Source organism: Thamnophis elegans, chromosome 12, assembly GCF_009769535.1.
Source record: "Thamnophis elegans isolate rThaEle1 chromosome 12, rThaEle1.pri, whole genome shotgun sequence".
NCBI lineage: Eukaryota > Metazoa > Chordata > Lepidosauria > Squamata > Colubridae > Thamnophis > Thamnophis elegans.
The window spans coordinates 54,480,413-54,498,479 of NC_045552.1; the positions used below are offsets into that span (position 1 = coordinate 54,480,413).

The following is an 18,067-nucleotide window of genomic DNA, read 5'->3' on the forward strand; positions in this document are numbered from 1 at the left end:
TTTTCAAGTCCATCTCTGGCATCAAGAAATAAGGGCAGTGGCAGGGAAAGCTGTGACAGCCCAAAAGGGGCCCACTCAACCAGGGCAAACTCAATCTGAAGGAGGGATACAAAGCAGCCACCACATTCCTTTATGCCTACTGACTCTCGGTTCTATTCCACCAGTGGTGGGCTTCAAAAAAATTTGGAACCTCTTCTGTAGGTGTGGCCTGCTTTCCGGGTCCACTGGTGGAACCTCTTCTAACTGGTTTGGTAGATTTGACGAACCGGTTCTAACGAACCGGTGCGAACCGGTAGGAACCCACCTCTGTATTCCACCAACGGAAGATACAAATCCCCCCCACCACCCAAGGTATACATTCAGCCCAGGAAATCAAACACTCCCCAAACTCTGAAAAGTTATAAATGCAGCTTGCAAACATGCCTTTGTCCTCAACACACTCACAGCAGATGTCCCCCCTCGTCTCCCCCCCCAATTGGTAATTTCCCCTTTCTGCCCAAACAGTTGTAAAATAAAGGTTCCGTTGTTTTAAACAAACGCTTATGCAGCTATAAGATAGAAGGCCAGACAAAACAAAGGAAACTCATGCTGTGGGAGAATGCCTTTTAAAAGAATCCATGAAGAAAGGGGGGGGAAAAAAACAACTATTGGGATAAGGAACTGCACAGTCTGCGAATTAATGGAGATGGAATTAATGGAGATGATGGCCAGGCATTTGCCAACACATTCTAGAGCTAACTTTTGCAAGACTATCCTAATAACTAAATTAGCTGCAATAATGAATTTTTAAAAAAGACAGAGATTATCTCCCTCTCCCCACCCCACCCAATACCCATCCCTGGGGGTGAAGTATTTCAAGCATAAGAGAGGGGGGAGGGAAGGGGGGAGGTACGAAAATCCCTGAAAACCATTCCCTCCCCCTTCAACAAACCCACACAGCCCACCACGCAAACTCTGTGTGCGCATCATGTGCTGAAAAGAGGAATAACGATTTGCAGAAATGTAAATCAAAGCTGGGGGATGGAGTGAAAAAATTGGTCATAATCAAGAGAGTAACCAAACCCCGGAGATCGCCGCACTCCTGTTGTTGTTGTCATAGTCTGAGTGTCTTCCCCTATTCTTCCTCTGGTCTGCAGGCATCAATTTACATAGTACAACCAGTAAACCAGGTTGAAGAATCCAAAAGCGATGGGGAAAATGATCCTTGACCATTTGTCAATGGTGCTGACATCCGCCAGGTCGGGGATTTTGAGCTTCAGCTTGGACGACCGTCGACGGAGTCGGCAGTTGGCACGATTACGGACTGCTGCATGGTGGGTCAGTGGGACGCGGCGTTCTAGAGGGGCGTGGTGCCCAAAACCATCTCGGGGTCCCAGCTGCTTGCGAAACTGAATTCCTGATCCTTCGTAGGACATGACAGAGTTTCGTGATTCTCCTCCTGTGGTCATCATATCAGATGCTAACAATTCATTGTTCATTTCCAAAGAGCTGAGAAGAATGTTTCCATAAGGGTCCACCTGGGGGGGGGGGAAAGGGCCAAAGATATTGCACAGCGTTAACATTTCACCTGTACAGTGAGTGATACCTGAACACAGGTGTTGATGTCATAAACGATACATTGATTTGATGCAGCTTTTTCACAAATTTGCATGGAAAGAACTGTAGGAAGTTTATCACCCAGCCCTCTCCCAGAAAAATGAAATATCCTAGGATATATTAAAAAGGCAGAATATTTCTCTGGATGTGAAAAGAAAGAAACGTGTTTTAAAAGACAGAATAGCTGCCTGTAGCTTCCTGCCCATCCCCACCTTGTTAATGGGCCATTAAGAAGGCCAAGCTACTCCACTTTACATAATAAAGACTTCTCCCCTGCAGCTACAGGAAAGCATAATAATATTGGCCCCAACTGACCACATGGCATCTGAGAACTCAACCAAACCTGGATTCAAAACACAGCCCAGAGAGTTGCCCCTGCATGGCCCCATGGGAGTCTGACAACCAATCAGAATACATTTATTACACAGGAACAGGAAACAGAGAGGTGGGACTGAACAGGTTATAAAAAGCCTAGCAAGCCGTTCCCTCAGCCCTTCTCTTCTTCTCCACCAACATTGAAGCATGTTCTGTCCAAATAGAACCATTTCTGTTCAGGACTCAAGCTTGTCCATCAATAAACCATCTTTCCAAGCAGCCTCCGTGTCTCCAGTGTCTTTTTCCCCACTTGGAGCCGAACCCAGAAGGACATTTCTTTCATCAGAACCAGGTGTGAAAATACAGGTAGTCCTCAGGTTACCGCTGACAATTGAGAGCAAATTTTCCATTGGTAAGTGATGCCATCTGGCCATGTCACTTAGCAATGGCATGTTGTAATCCGAGGACTCTGTGGGTCCTTCTCCTCACCACCACATGAGGACCTCATGTGATTGTGATTTCTACCTTCCTACTGCCTTCCCCACTGCCTTTGCTCATAGGAAGCCATCAGGGAGCATCAAAAATCATGAATATGTGGCCATGATGTCTGGCACTTAAAGGACTGGATGTGAGTACTATTTGTTCAGCGCTGTCATCTAAGAACTCCCCGTAAAGCCTTTGCAGGGAGAGAAAGAAAACATCACGTATGAACAAGTATTAGAAAACCGATCCCTCTTCCGATACAGTAAATGAAAAATAGAGATATTTTTCTACACTTGATGGAAGGACAAAGTAAAAGAGACCTGGATTAAAAAACCTGCATCTAAGAAAAGGATTGCTACAAGAAGTGAGGAATGTATAACCTTTATAAAGAGAAAAATAGAAGATAATAAGGAAAACTCCCAAAGAGGAACAGAGTGAAGATTAAAAGTGATAAAAGCTTTAGGATGAAACGAAACTCGGGGAATGCCACAAGGAGCATTTCAGAAATTGGTATACCGGTATGTATGTTTTAGCTCTATAAAGATAATGATTACTTGAAGATTGGAATTCGTGATAAAGTGTATAAATGTTTGTCAAAGGAAAACGTAACCTTCACGATCTTCCTCCTTGCGGAGAGGAGGATGGAAGGGAGTGGAAGAGAAGGAGAGAGGGTAGGTAGGGGAAGAGGAAGAGTAGGAGTAGGGGAGAAGAAAGGGAAGAAGGAAGGGGAAGGAGAGGAGGATGGAAGGGGGAGGAAGAGAAGGAGAGAGGGTAGGTAGGGGAAGAGGAAGAGTAGGAGTAGGGGAAAGGTAAGGGAAGAAGGAAGGGGGAGGAGAGGAGGAAGGAAAGAAGACGTAAGGAGGATGGAAGGAAGAAAAAGAGGATAGGAAGGGGAAGAGGATGAGTAGGAGTAAGGGAAAGGTAAGGGAAGAAGGAAGAGGAAGGAGAAGGGGTAGGAAGGGAGAGAAAGAGAAGGAGAGAGGGGAGGAAGAGTAGGAGTAGGGGAAAGGTAAGGGAAGAAGGAAGGGGAAGGAGAGGAGGAAGGAAAGAAGAGGTAAGGAGGATGGAAGGGAGAAAAAGAGAAAGAGAGAGGATAGGAAGGGAAAGAGGAAGAGTAGGAGTAAGGGAAAGGGAAGGGAAGAAGGAAGAGGAAGGAGAAGGGGAAGGAAGGGAGAGAAAGAGAAGGAGAGTGGGTAGTGAAGGGGAAGAGGAAGAGTAGGAGTAGGGGAGAAGAAAGGGGAGGGAGAGGAGGATGGAAGGGGGAGGAAGAGAAGGAGAGAGGGTAGGTAGGGGAAGAGGAAAAGTAGGAGTAGGGGAAAGGGTAAGGGAAGAAGGAAGGGGAAGGAGAGGAGGAAGGAAAGAAGAGGTAAGGAGGATGGAAGGGAGAGAAAGAGAAGGAGAGAGGATAGGAAGGGGAAGAGGACGAGTAGGAGTAGGAGAAAGGTAAGGGAAGAAGGAAGGGGAAAGAGAGGAGGAAGGAAAGAAGAGGTAAGGAGGATGGAAGGGAAAGAAAGAGAAGGAGAGAGGGTAGGAAGGGGAAGAGGAAGTAGGAGTAGGAGAAAGGTAAGGGAAGAAGGAAGCGAAAGGAGAGGAGGAAGGAGGAAAGTAGAGAAGGGAGGTAGGGAGGAAAGAAAGGGAAAATAAGGTGGTGTTACAACAGGAAGAAGGGATGGTAAACAAAGCAACCCAAACTGTATATGTATATTATAATCTATAAAATGGAACAACAAATGTGTAAGAATGATAAATGCAAAGAAGAAAAATCATTATGTGAATGTATACTTAAAACGGTATGCAAGAGAATAAAAAATAAATAAAAATGTCCTGGGGAAAAAAAAAAATCTTCTTCCTTGCTCTCTACACTTAACACTCCCAAGATGCAACCTGTATTTTGCCTGTAATCCTGCAATGAGGAACGCCACCAACCTGTTCTCTCAACCTCTTCTCCTCGTAGCGCTGCTTCTCGTTATTTGCCTTGATGAGACGCTCGCTCTGCTTCTTCTGCTGCCGAGGCCCCCGGCCGAAGAAAATGTAGTTGACGAAGGCATATTCCAGGAGCGCCAGGAACACGAAGACGAAGCAGCCCATGAGATAGATGTCGATGGCTTTGACATAGGGGATTTTGGGCAGGGTTTCCCGAAGGTGGGTGTTGATGGTCGTCATGGTGAGGACAGTGGTGACCCCTGTGGAGGGAGAGTTCAGGCACACATTTAGTGCTTTCAAACTGTTGTTGGTGCAAGGTGTGAGAATACAGTTGAGACCCATAGAAGTTTGAGAGCACATCCAAGTTCACAAGGAGCCAAACATATGAGACTTAAATTGAGACCCATAGAAGTTTGAGAGCACATCCAAGTTCACAAGGAGCCAAACATATGAGACTTAAACGGAGGCTTGAATAACAAACAGCATTTAATCTTTGATCAAAGTTTAAAGACATGATGGGTCGGTTGTTCCCAACATAACCCCAAGGATATGCAGGGAAGAACTCCCCTTCAGAGAAGGTATAGCTTCTTTTTATACAGTTAGAGACATCGTAGAACGACATCCTGGCTTTACAATGCTCCTGTGCACAGTCACTCATGCCCTCGTCCTTTCTCTCCTGGACTACTGTAACGCTCTCTACATGGGGCTGCCCTTGAAGAGCACCCGGAAGCTTCAACTGGTCCAGAATGCGGCTGCGCGGGTTATCATGGGGGGCACCCAGGTACTCCCATGTTACACCCCTTTTAGGCGGCCTGCACTGGTTGCCGGTTGTCTTCCGGGTGCGATTCAAGGTACTAATTATGACCTTTAAAGCGCTCCATGGCTTAGGCCCAGGGTACCTGCGAGACCACCTACTGCCACCGGTAGCCTCCCACCATCCAGTGCAATCCCACAGAGTTGGCCTCCTCAGGGTGCCCTTGGCCAGACAGTGTCGGCTAGCGACCCCCAGGGGGAGAGAGCCTTCTCTGTGGGAGCCCCTTCCCTCTGGAATGAGCTGCCCCCGGAGCTTCGTATAATCCCCGACCTCCGGTCCTTCCGACGCGCCCTAAAAAGTTGGCTTTTCCAGCAAGCCAGCCTGGCCTGAACAAAACAAAGTATTGATTATTGTTAATTTTAATTTGAATTCTTTTTAAAAAAATGTGTCGTTGTTAATTTTAATTGGGTTTGTTTGGGATATCCTATTTAATTTCTTTTTAACTTTTCTAGTATGTGTTTCTTTTAATGTTGTACGCTGCCCTGAGTCCTTGGGAGAAGGGCGGCATATAAATCGAATAAACCTCAAGCCTCAACCTCCTCATCTTATCAGCATTATCTTTTTCCTCTGTTCCCAGGATTGGCCCTTTGGCCCCCTGTTGTGAAGGCCACAGATCAAAGGTGAGATACGTTCTCAGGCAGGATGGGGACATATCTTTTTTTTTTAATAAATATTTTTTATTTCCATTTTTATTTTCCATTTTTATTTTCATAGCCTGTATCATATAGTATCATATAGTATTAAATAATAATTACATCAGTTCCTCTTGTCAATAATGCCCAGAAAAATAGAAACCCATTATAGCTCTTCTGCTCTCCATACACCTCTTTCTTCTACCACCCTCCAACTTTCTATCTTCCCTCCATCATCCTTTCCTACTCTATTTCCCCTTCCTTTCTACTGCTCCTCTCTCTACAATCCACTCCTCCTTATCCTTCTCATCTTCCCACCTTACCCTCTCTCCTATCCTTCTCTTCCCATCTTTCTTCTCCCTTCTGTTTCCCACTCCTCCTCTCATTGGTGTATTTCCGCTACATATCAATATGCTTAACATATCCTAGTTTTTTTAAAAAAATAGTAATAATAATAGTATACATGTGGGGTAAAATTATATTAAAATCTAACACATCCCGTCAAACCTGATATATATCTCTCCCTCCCACCCTCCCCCCCAACCCCCCCAACCTTCTGGATGGGGACATATCAAAGGTGTCAGTTTTACAACTCTTTGCAGCTCCATTCTGGGATAAGTTCTATGTGTCAGGCCTGCAGTTATATCCCTCTTAGGATCTTTGGCCTGCCACACTCTCTCTTAATTCATTATGCTGTTTCATTAGTGTAGTAGTTGGGAGGGGGGAATAGAAAGGAGTAGAGTGGTGGAATGTGTTGTTGTCATTCTTTTCTAGAAGACCAAGGTCATCTTTTGTCTCCGCACCTCTGCTCCTGACCGGAACCAGCTGGGTGGAGATGCCAGCGTGGAAGAAGAAGATTGGACCATGTGATGGATTTATGGGTGTGGGGACAAGATCATGAACTTTCAACTGGGTGGGAATCCGATGCAACTTCCAGAATTGGGATTCCACAGTACGATGCCAACATGTCTGTCTTATTAAATTGGAACTTTAAGGATAGCTCTGCCTTGGACTCTGATTTAATTCTGCATGATATTTGGAACGCTGACACTATGCCCATAGATTGCAGATTGATAAGAGTTCGCATAGCAAGGATCACAAGTTTTGATGTTTGCCACATATTCTACAGATCCTAATAACAGGGCACACAGGAAGTCAGGGAACAAAAGGCCCTGACAGCATTGCAAGCATATACATTACAAATACAAGGCATAATATATGTGTGTTACAGAAAACAAATATTTCTACTAACCAACAAGTTTGTATCCTTATTACTATTCCCCTTCATTGGGAAAAGATTTTCAGTGGAGCAAGGGCTGGGGCACAGCCACTTTTAAAAATGCTTTTGGAGACAATTAAAAAAATATATACACAGGGCACCAGGAAGAGATGATTGTGTGAGAAGCTTGCACTAATTCTGCAAAAGAAAGCTGGGTGGAGGGCCTCTCCTCTGAGCCCCTGCGGGCCTGCCCTTTCTATGGTCAGATTCTGGATTAAATAGTCACCGTGACAACATCTCAGGTTGCTCTGTCAATCTACTTGACAATCCTGTACTAGATCCGCAATCTAAGTCTTGTGAATTTGGGAATAGATTAATGCAGAGGTGCTGGGAGTTGAGTGGCATATTATTATGGTTGGTGGAACAATTAGCCAAATGTTTAGACTGAGCTTGGCATTTTTATGGCATCCCCACCCCTTCCCGGAAGATCTGGCTCTTTGCCTAAGTCTTGGATGAGAATGAATTGAAGTCTCCTCTTAAATTAAACCACCTGATTTGTCATCCTGCTATCTTTATCCTTGCTTTTGTTGCTCTTTTTTTTATGTCTTAAAACACTTGTAAACTGCCCAGAATTGCTGGGAACTGACAGAATAATAATGAAAATAAGAATAATAAAATACAAAAACCTGCAAATAGAAATAGCAAAAGAAAAACAAAGGCAGTACACAATAGCAACGGGCGCCTTGGGTGCAATCAACTGGAGCACTATTTGAAATGCCATTGGGCATTGACAAAATAACTGTTAGTCAATTGCAAAAGGCAGTTTTGCTCAAACATCCACATCTGCCAATCCCAGCTCAACAAAAATTTAGTGCGAACGTCTGGCTGACTGTGTGATGAACCAAAATATGAATAATCATCTGAACTGTTGAAGTTCAGATCATTTACGTTTAATTTCCAGGATTCATTTTTTTAAAAGGCAATCAAAAATATTAATGTAACTGATATTTCACTTTAATTTAAAAAAAAAAACTTATACAGATTCTTTTAATTCTTGTCCCAGTAATATTTTGACCAACTGTAGTTCCAGCCCTTATCCTTACCTAAATCAGATTTGTCCCAGGTTTTACTTATCACAAAACTGAGTGGTTGTGCAGATAACACAATAACCCTGAAGATTGGTATTCGTACCTACAATGGAATTCAGTGGGTATACTAGATATAATTTTTAAAAATCGGTAGGATCATATTGTTTCCCATAATTAGTTAGGATGGAGAAATATTGTTTATCATTATTTACTTAAATTAATTGGATGCCAGACTCCTTTAGAGGTAGATGGCTTATTAATGATAGCCAGCATTTCTTGTTTGGGTTAGCCTCTCAATTTGCACAGAGAAAAGAAATACTGTATTTTTCAGAGTATAGGATGCTCCAAAGTATAAGACGCACCTAGATTTTGGGGAGGAAAACAAGGGGGAAATATCTGCCTCTGCCACTCAGCAATTTGCCTCCTTGCAACAAACAGTACAGACAATATACACTGCTTGTAGTGTTATATTTCAAACTATACTTGTAGAGATGCTGTTAAAATTGATGTGCTTTCTGGAAGTATAGTTATTCTCTGCTATTTAAAAGAATAGCACTTTTTAAAACAATAGCAGGTGGCCTCTTCAGATCAAGCATTTATTTTAAAAAGCATCTTCATTTAGTTAAGTTGTCTAGAATAATAATAAAGCAGTCTTTAAAAAATAAGTCTAATAATTTGAACACTCTATAGGCATTTATAGTTGTTGACTTACCTCCTTGCAGCAAACAGCCTGATTAGCACAAGGGGGGAAAAAATCTTCCTCTGGAGCAAACAGCAAGTTTCACTTTCAATTTCTCCCGATCATCAGCTGTTACAGGCTGCAGGGATTGCTATAGTCTATTGAAGCCTCGCAAGCCCCTGTTTGCTACAAAGAGATAAATTGCTGGGAGGCAGAGGCCTAAGGGTTGGGGCCGGTGGGTGGGTGGGGCTACATTCAGTGTATAAGACGCACCCACATTTTCACCCTCTTTTAGGGGGGGGAAGGTGCGTCTTATACTCTGAAAAATACGGTAGATGTTGCAGAACGCCTGGGAAAAGAGCATCATTGATATGCTTAAATCTCCAAGAAACAATCTGTGAAAAAGAAAACAGAAATTTCTAGGCCACCTTGGTACGGCTTACTATTACAAACCTTTAGAAAACTTTCCCAATTTTTTTGAAACATTCGTGATCAACATACTTCTGCTGCTGGAGCCAACTCAGTCTCAAATCGATGTCCCTCTGAAGACCTTACCTAGGGCAACCCGAGCTGCTGAGGCATCGTAATTGATCCAGAAGGAGACCCAGGAAAGAATTGTGATGAGAATAGAAGGCATGTACGTCTGAAGAATGAAATAACCGATGTTCCGTTTTATTCGAAAGCTGAGCGACAAGCGAAGGTAGGAACCTATCAAATAGACAAGGGGGAAAAAGAGCAGAATGAGAAAACCTTGGAAAATCATCTCAGTGGAAGTGTCTAGTTTTCCACAGCACGGAACTCAACATCAAAGTAATATTGTACACTGCCCAATAGATGGTAAGTAAATCTAGATGACAATTAAGCAGCCGCAATATAAAATGACAGTTGTAATCCAGATGTTTTTTGTTCTGCTTGGAGAAGCACAGATTATTCTTCCTATGTCCTGTGAGCCCTTTCTGGCGATGAGGGTCCCAGTTGTGTAAAGAGCAGAAACCATCTATTTCACAGCCACACAAATTATAAAATCCTGCAATGCTCAAGCCAAATTGTGTGTGTTTGTGTATGTGCGTGCAACCTGATCCAAAAAGGTCTCAAAGAACCCTGCAGGGACCACTCCTCTGGGGAATCCCTCTTCAGAAAAGGGTGCCGTTAAGCATCAGAAGAGCAACTGACAACTAAAACTTCTTTCATCTCCTCTTTTCTAACTATCTCTCATCATTTTTCATTACTCCCTACAACCATCATCTGTCTGAGACAAAAGGAGTTGCGTGTGTATTCGTTGTAACTTAACCCTTTTGCAAATATAGCCCTTGCAATCAAACAACAGTTGTTTAACGGTTGTTTAATTTTTATTTTGCTCTGTGCACTTTAATGATTAATTTACAGTATGGGTTTTAATTGATGGTTGTGAATGACATTTATTGCAACATTACAATACTGTAATTGGGCAGCATAGGGACAGTAGTAATAAATAATAAACAATGAAGCTAACGTGGCCAAGAGAGGCATGCTTTGAAAGGGAAAGGAGGAGGCTGCATCAAATTCAGAGGTGGGTTCCTACCAGTTCGCACCTATTCGGTAGAACCGGTTTGTCAAATCTACCGAACCGGTTAGAAGAGGTTCCACCAGTGGACCCGGAAAGCAGGCCACACCTACAGAAGAGGTTCCAAATTTTCTTGAAACCCACCACTGGTCCTTGGAGATGATTATTCTACACTATCATGCTCATATTTATAAAACTCAGTGCCTCTGTGAAAGGTAGGGATGACTACTGCGTTTGTGGTGCAATCAGAACATTGCTTGTGTTGAAGTTATTTTAACGCAAACCAAAGATGCCTTTTAAAAAACAACTTTACATCATATTCTTATGCATGCCAGTGCTGTGTGAGAGGTAATTTAAGGTGGTTCTGACAAGTGTCATCGGCATCTTCATATCCAGTCACATGGGCGGCAAGCCACTCCCATCTGGTCACATGGGCAGCAAGCCACTCCCACAAAGGAGGCCACACCCACAGAGTAGGTTCGAACAATTTTTGAAACCCACCACTGGTCAAATGGGAAGGTTACGAAAAATTGCTTCAGCTAAAGAGATCTCTCAGTCTTCAATGCAACTGTAGTATATTCTATCTAACCTAAAGGGGCCCAAATGCTTATCTAGTCAAGGTCGGTGACAAAATGAAGCTGGGGTTACTGTTTGCATTTGGGAAAGACAATTGCAGCTGGGCAGAAATGCAGCTCACCCCCTCCGCTCCAAAGACAGCCTCAGCTTCTCCCAAACAGCAGCGAAAGCTGACAGCAACAGCAGACTTATATACCGCTTCACAGTGCTTTACAGCCCTCTCTAAAGAGTTTAGCATATTGCCCCTAACAATCTGGGTCCTTATTTTACCCACCTCCCTTTGGAAGGACGGAAGGCTGAGTCAACCTTCAGAATCCAACTGCTGGAATGAGCAGTGAGTTAGCTTGCAGTACTGCGCGCTAACCACTGCACCACCAGAAACTTGAGGGGCGATAGGCTCATTCATTGATTCATTTCCCCCCCACCCCGACTTCACAGATTACTCATAAGCATTCACACTTGGTGGGCTAATTGAGCCACATCCAAATGCTTTTTGGAACTTGCCGACATCCATAGGCAGCCTCCCTCTACTTTCAGGGAACGCAGCAGACAAAATCCAAGATGAGAATCTATATACTGTATACTATGAAGCAGAACCAACAGAAAGAGAAGCACATGCAATCAGAAATGGGCAGAAGAGGAAAAGGAAAACCTCTACAAGATGTTTTATAGGTGGCACCTTCCCCCCAAGAATCGCCAAAATGTTTAGAAGTTCATCGCCAAACCACTGGAAATGTGACCAAGAACCAGGCACGTACTACCATATGTGGTGGTCATGTCCAAAAAGCCGAAATATCCTGGCAGAATATCCAAAAGTGATTGATCAAGATAACCGAAGAGGAAATAGAATTCACACCAGAACTATTTCTCTTGGGAATTATAAACAAGAAATACAACAAGGGGGTTCTCTTTCTAACTATACATATTATCACGGCAGCGAGAATGGTCTTTGCCTCAGACAGTCCCTGTTATTAATATGGAACAAAATTAAACACAACCACTATACCAAAACACCCATTTGGCTATCTACGATGGAAGCATACATACACCCAAATTTAATTAATATGGAAAATATTGTTACATATAAAGAGTTATTGAACAGACAGGGGGAGATTAAAACTAGATTAGATTTGGCATCACAAGGGGTACAAGTAGAATGGTGGTCCTATTTACAGACACAATCAAGGTTTGCACAGGATAGGAAGAAGGAAGGTATTGCCAAAGATTACACAATATTAGATAAACTTTTGATACAGACAGAAAACAGGTTGATTAAAGTGTTGTATAGATTTTTGTTGGAACATAAGCTAGAGGAGGAACATGTCAAAGAAACTATGGTTGCCTGGGCGAAAAATTTTGGTTATAATGTGGAATTGGCTGAGTGGGAAACTCAGAATCGGAAACTAACAATGGCTACGGCGTATAAAGAAAATCTTTACAAGATGTTCTACAGATGGCATCTCCCCCCAGCACGGCTCTCCGAAATGTTTAAAAATCTGGCCCCAAATTGTTGGAAGTGTAAAAAACACACCAGGCACTTTTTATCATATGTGGTGGACATGCAATGAGGCAAAAAAATATTGGAAAATGATTCAATTATGATTAGAACAAATGGTGGGAGACCAAATTTTGTTTAAACCAGTAATTTTTCTCCTAGGCATAATACCGGAGGGGTTTAAGAAAGATACACTTTATCTAATTATACATATACTAATTGCGGCACGCATAACTTATGCACCATATTGGAAAAAAGAAAATACACCATCAGAGCTAGATATAACCAGAAAAGTTTTGGCCTATGCGGAAGCAGATAGGTTCACTCTTGAACTTAAAAATAAAGGGGAATGAGAATATTTTGAAGTCTGGAACAGATTTTATGATTGGTATAAGACAAGTGACAAGGCTGGAACAAACTGTATATATTGTGATTGGACAGAAGGATGGATAATGTATTAAGTAGGCTAATAGTTAATGGTTGAGACTAGTTGTATATAATGTGAATGTATGGTCACTTCGACTTCGCGGTACTGCATTGTTTTAAATGTAAAAATAATAAAAAATATATTTTAAAAATTGGTCTTTGCCCCAAATTGGAAAAACAGGGAAACTCCACAAGAAGGGGAAATAATTAGGAAAATTTTGATCTGCACTGAAACAGATAAATTGACGTGGGAATTGAAGAATAAAGGTGAATCAGAATATTATAAGATCTGGGATAAATTTTATCGATGGTTGGAATATAAAAGGCCTGAGCCAAGATCCATAGAAAGGAGACTAGAATTATGTATGAAATGATACATGCGAGAATCTACAAGATAAACACAAACCAACACGGCTGGAAATAAGTTACTTTTTTTTTAACCTTTTTGTAAATAGGATATGGATCAAATGTTAAAAAAAAAACAGGGTGGCTATAATGTATAACTGAATATCTTACTGTGTATGGCATAGATTCTGCCAGGATGTGTCCGACGTTTTAATTTATGTTTAATAACAAACTTTTAAATTTTTTTAAAAAAGAAATGGGGAGAAGAGTTAGGCACCTTATTACCTGCTCCCTTCTGCTCCAGTGGAAAACATCTGGCCAATGGATTGTGAGCCAGTCATGTCCTGCTCCTACATAGCACATGATGTTCTCCCTGCTGATCTGCCCCTCCCTTGGTCTTCAGGACTTCCAACGGCATATGTAACTGAACCCGTCCCCCCTTGCTGTTGGTCACTTCTTTCTATCCTCAACTCTGAAGTCTCCTCCAGGGAGCTAGGTCTTTGTCTCATGTGCTCCAGTGGTGGGTTTCAAAAATTGTTCAAACCTACTCTGTGGGTGTGGCCTCCTTTGTGGGAGTGGCTTGCCGCCCATGTGACCGGATGGGAGTGGCTTGCTGCCCATGTGACCGGATACGAAGATGCCGACGACACTTGTCAGAACCACCTTAAATTACCCCCCCCCCCCACAGCACTGGCATGCATAAGAATATGATGTCAACTTGTTTTTGAAAAGGCATCTTTGGTTTGCGTTAAAACAACTTCCACACACGCAATGTTCTGATTGCACCACAAACGCAGTAGTCATCCTTACCTTTCACAGAGGCACTGAGTTTTATAAATGTGAGCATGATAGTGTAGAATAATCATATCCAAGGACCAGTGGTGGGTTTCAAAAAAGTTTGGAAGCTCTTCTGTAGGTGTGGCCTGCTTTCCGGGTCCACTGGTGGAACCTCTTCTAACCGGTTCGGTAGATTTGACGAACCGGTTCTACCGAATAGGTGCGAACTGGTAGGAACCCACCTCTAATGTGCTTGGTGTTCCCATCAGGGTCCTTGATAAAGTAATTGTATGGGGAGGAAGGAAGAACTCACCTGTGGTAAAGTTCACTTCTCTGGTGACAAGCCTTTGCTCAATGATGGTGAACTGGGGCAGCTCGAGGACCTCTATCCCTGTCACAGCTGAATTATTCCCTTGCCAAAAGAACACGATGTCATCAACTGTGTAGCCGTCTGGAGAAAGGAGGAGCAAAGAGAAGGAAGTCAATGCAAAGCCTGCAGAGTATCTCTGAATCGTCAGAGTGTGGGAAGTTATCACCCAGCCCTCTCCCAGAAAAATGAAATATCCTAGGAAATATTGAAAAGGCAGAATATTTCTCTGGATATGAAAAGAAAGAAACATGTTTTAAAAGACAGAATAGTTGCCTGTAGCTTCCTGCCCATCCCCACTGTTAATGGGCCATTGAGAAGGCTAAGCTAGTCCCTTTTACATAATAAAGACTTCTCCACTGCAGCCCCAGGGGGGATGGGAGTAAAGGCATGATAATATTGGCCCTTTACTCAACTGACCACATGGCATCTGAGAACTCATCCATACCTGGATTCAAAACACAGCCTAGAGAGTAGCCCCTGCATGGCCCCATGGGAGTCTGACAACCAATCAGAATACATTTATTACACAGGAACAGGAAACAGAGAGGTGGGACTGAACAGGTTATAAAAAGCCTGGCAAGCTCCTCCTTCAGCCTTCTCTTCTTCTCCACCAACATTGAGGCATGTGATGACATTTTCTGTTCAGCGCTCCAGCCATGTGGCCCTGTCCAACAATAAACCATCTTTCCAAGCAGCCTCCATGTCTCCAGTGTCTTTTTCCCCACTTGGAGCTGAACCCAGAAGGACATTTCTTTCATCAAGAGGATGTGGGAGCCACAGGCTCCCAGGCCACCAGTTAGCATCATCCCGGTGCCCGCTGATTTATATTAGTGCCACTAGGATTTAATAGCTGTCACAAATGTAAACATAAGTCCTAGTTCTTCTGCAAAAAGAAAGCATGTTTCTCTCCTCATGAAGAAGCTGTTGCAGCTCTCATACTTTCCAGGGGAACCCCCACCCCACCCTTTTAAAGGTGCGATTGTAGAAAATTGACAGATGCCCACATCAGAACCCCACTTAGACCTACTTCTCGGCAGGAAAAGGAGACCAAATAGCATTCTGCAAGCAGAGAGGGAGGACATTTCCGCAGTGGCAGGGTGTCAAATGCAGGCAGGCAATGAAGCCCCCCCCCCCAGCCGCCTTCACCCCATGTTCCTCTTCAAACTCAGTGGGGGAAGCCCATTCCTGACCAAGCTGGTACTCACAGCTCTCAATTTCCAAAGTGCAATTTTGCTCATCAAGGGGGTATCTCCTTAAGTCCATCATGCAAGCAGCCGTGGTAGTGATTCTGGGCAGAGGGGGTGGGGGGGTGGGGGAGAAGGAAAGAAGGAAGGGAGAAAGAGAAAGTTAACATGGTGGGTTGCAGTTCCTATGGCAACCAAAAAAAGAGAGTGTAGGGGAGGTGTGTACATGAGGTGGGGGGGGGAATGAGAGGAGGAGGCCGGCTGTGCCACAACAGCATCAACGGCACAGTTTAAAGTAATGTGTGTGACTCACTGCAGCCATCCCAGCAGTTCTACCAAAACAAGCTACGAGGGTCAGGAAGAAATTGGTAAGAAGAAAATCCAGTCAGTGAACAAGAGACACTCGTGTTTGTTACAAGAAGGCAGGCAAAAGCTCAGAAATAAATCTAGTTATAGGTTGTTATTGTTTTTAAATGCAAACGCCTACATCTTAACTCCTCAGAAAGGATCGGTTGGCTTGAAGCAAAGCTAAAGTTTCAAATGGAGCATGAAAACCGAATCTAATCAAACATTTTGATTGCCCAACATCGTTCCTGTAAAGGTTCTGCAATCAAACCACAGCCTTAAACCCCTCAAATCATCCAAATTACATAAACAAGTTATACAATTGCATTTGACCACCACCACACAAAAAGAAAGAAAGAAAGAAAGAAAGAAAGAAGAAGGAAGGAAGAAGGAAGGAAGGAAGGAAGGAAGGAAGGAAGGAAGGAAGGAAGGAAAGAAAGAAAGAAAGAAAGATAGATAGATAGATAGATAGATAGATAGATAGATAGATAGATAGATAGATAGATAGATAGATAGCTGCAGAATCGTAAATATCAAGTAACCAGTTCAGGAGGCCGCAAACGGTATCCTTTCCAGAGCTTTGGAGGGCAACATGGAGTCAGAATGAGGCCCCCTTGCAGTGCCTTTGTGCCCTGCAAAGCTGCCAAAAAGGATGCAGTGTGGTCGTGTCGTGGATTTGATCCAAAGAAGGAGCACAAACCTCAGGAGAAGAGGGATCCTGAACGATGGAAAGGCAAAATTTTTGGTAAAGTTGAGGACTACAAAGCGAGAAATCCCAGAAATCTGATGGGCTGGCGGAGCTGGGAAAGGCCATCGTGCAGGGGGGGTAGAAGTTGAGGTCATCAGCTGATGGAAGATGGAGGAGCCTTGGGGTTACTCTGGTGCAAGTCTCTTCTCGGGGCTGCCCTCAGCCTATGCGGTGAGCAAGTGAAGGAGGTTTTTTTGGGCAGTGCCACCTTCTTAGTTATTCTTCCCTTGTCTCCAAGAGCTGTGCCCCCATGCTGGGAACTGATTGCTCTGGGACGTGAGTGATTCATTTGGGGTAACCAAGAAGCTTTGGCCCCACCTACTTCATTGTGGCAATGGAGATAGAAACGTGTTGTGGCCCAGCAGGAGCCGTTGGAGCTGCCACCAGACTCCGACAGCGAGGGTCCCTATGAATCGGCTCTGGAGGACGTGGAGGACCCTGGACAGGGTTCCGACTGCGAGCAGGGCGCAGAGAGACTGGTTGGCCACCAGGTGGCGCCTGAGCCTTGGACCAGTGGGGAAGCGACAAGGGAGAGTGATCCAGAAGCCAGCAGTGAGTTGTTCCTGGATGCACGCCATCGAAGAGCTACTCGGCGTCAGGAACAATTACACAATTACAGGAGGTGATTGCGCTCAGCTGATGGTCATTGGACTCCTGTCCAGACTATAAAAAAGACTGCTTGTGACATGCCCCTCTTTGCAGAAGTCAACGCATTGATTAAAGAGAACGTAACTAACTTGGCAGGCTGGATTGCTGGCAAGGTTTGTCTGACTTGCTGCCAAGGTTTGTCTGACTTGCTGTCAAGATCCTTATCTGTTTGTTTGCTTGGCTTTCAGCCACCGAGATTTTGGCTTCTTGCTATTAAAAGTACATTCTAGTTAAGCTTGTCTCAGCTTTCATTACTGGATGGAGGAGGGGGTCAGAACAGAAACAGTACCTTGGTATGGTGCTAAAGTGGGGTGCCCATTATTGGACATAGTGTCCTTGAGGTGGGAGCTGACAAATGCAGAACAATGATCTTGCCTGAGAGGGGGAAGCTTTGTTTATATTTCACATTTCTTAACTGCCGTCTCCCTCAGAGAGAGGGTCCTGGGCAGTGCACAATTTAATTAATAAAATTAAATACCAAAATGGAACAATTTAAGATTTAAAAGTATAAAATATTATGTCCTGTCAAGCCTGCAGTCGTATTCCTTTTAGGATCTTTGGCCTGCCACACTCTCTCTTATTTTACTATGCTGTTTCATTAGTGGGGAATTGGGAGGGGGAATAGTAGGGAGTAGAATGTGTTGTTGTCAAAATAAAACATTCCTTTCTAGAAGCCCAAGGTCGTTCTTTGTCTCCGTTGTTGTTTCGTGTTGTAACGGCCTGGGTGGTGGGTGCGGCTCGTTTGTTGACTAGCCTAACCCTAACCCTAGCCCCACCCACCACCCAAGCCGTTACAACACGAAACAACAACGGACACACAGCCAGCACCAATCAGCACCAATCTACCAATCATGATACAAC

The 18,067-nt window shown here is 43.7% G+C and overlaps 1 protein-coding gene across 1 annotated transcript in view; it reads right to left on the reverse strand.

Annotated features, from left to right (window-relative positions):
• Positions 1–1,139: 1,139 nt before the first annotated feature.
• LOC116515871 (gamma-aminobutyric acid receptor subunit beta-4) overlaps positions 1,140–18,067 on the reverse strand; it is a 49,237-nt gene continuing 32,309 nt past the window's right edge. The window contains exons 5-9 of the mRNA XM_032228156.1: positions 15,487–15,569; positions 14,225–14,362; positions 9,305–9,457; positions 4,321–4,577; positions 1,140–1,517 (exon numbers count right to left, since the gene is read on the reverse strand). Of these exons, the coding sequence (XP_032084047.1) occupies positions 1,140–1,517; positions 4,321–4,577; positions 9,305–9,457; positions 14,225–14,362; positions 15,487–15,569 (1,009 nt within the window). The remainder of the gene's footprint in view (positions 1,518–4,320; positions 4,578–9,304; positions 9,458–14,224; positions 14,363–15,486; positions 15,570–18,067) is intronic.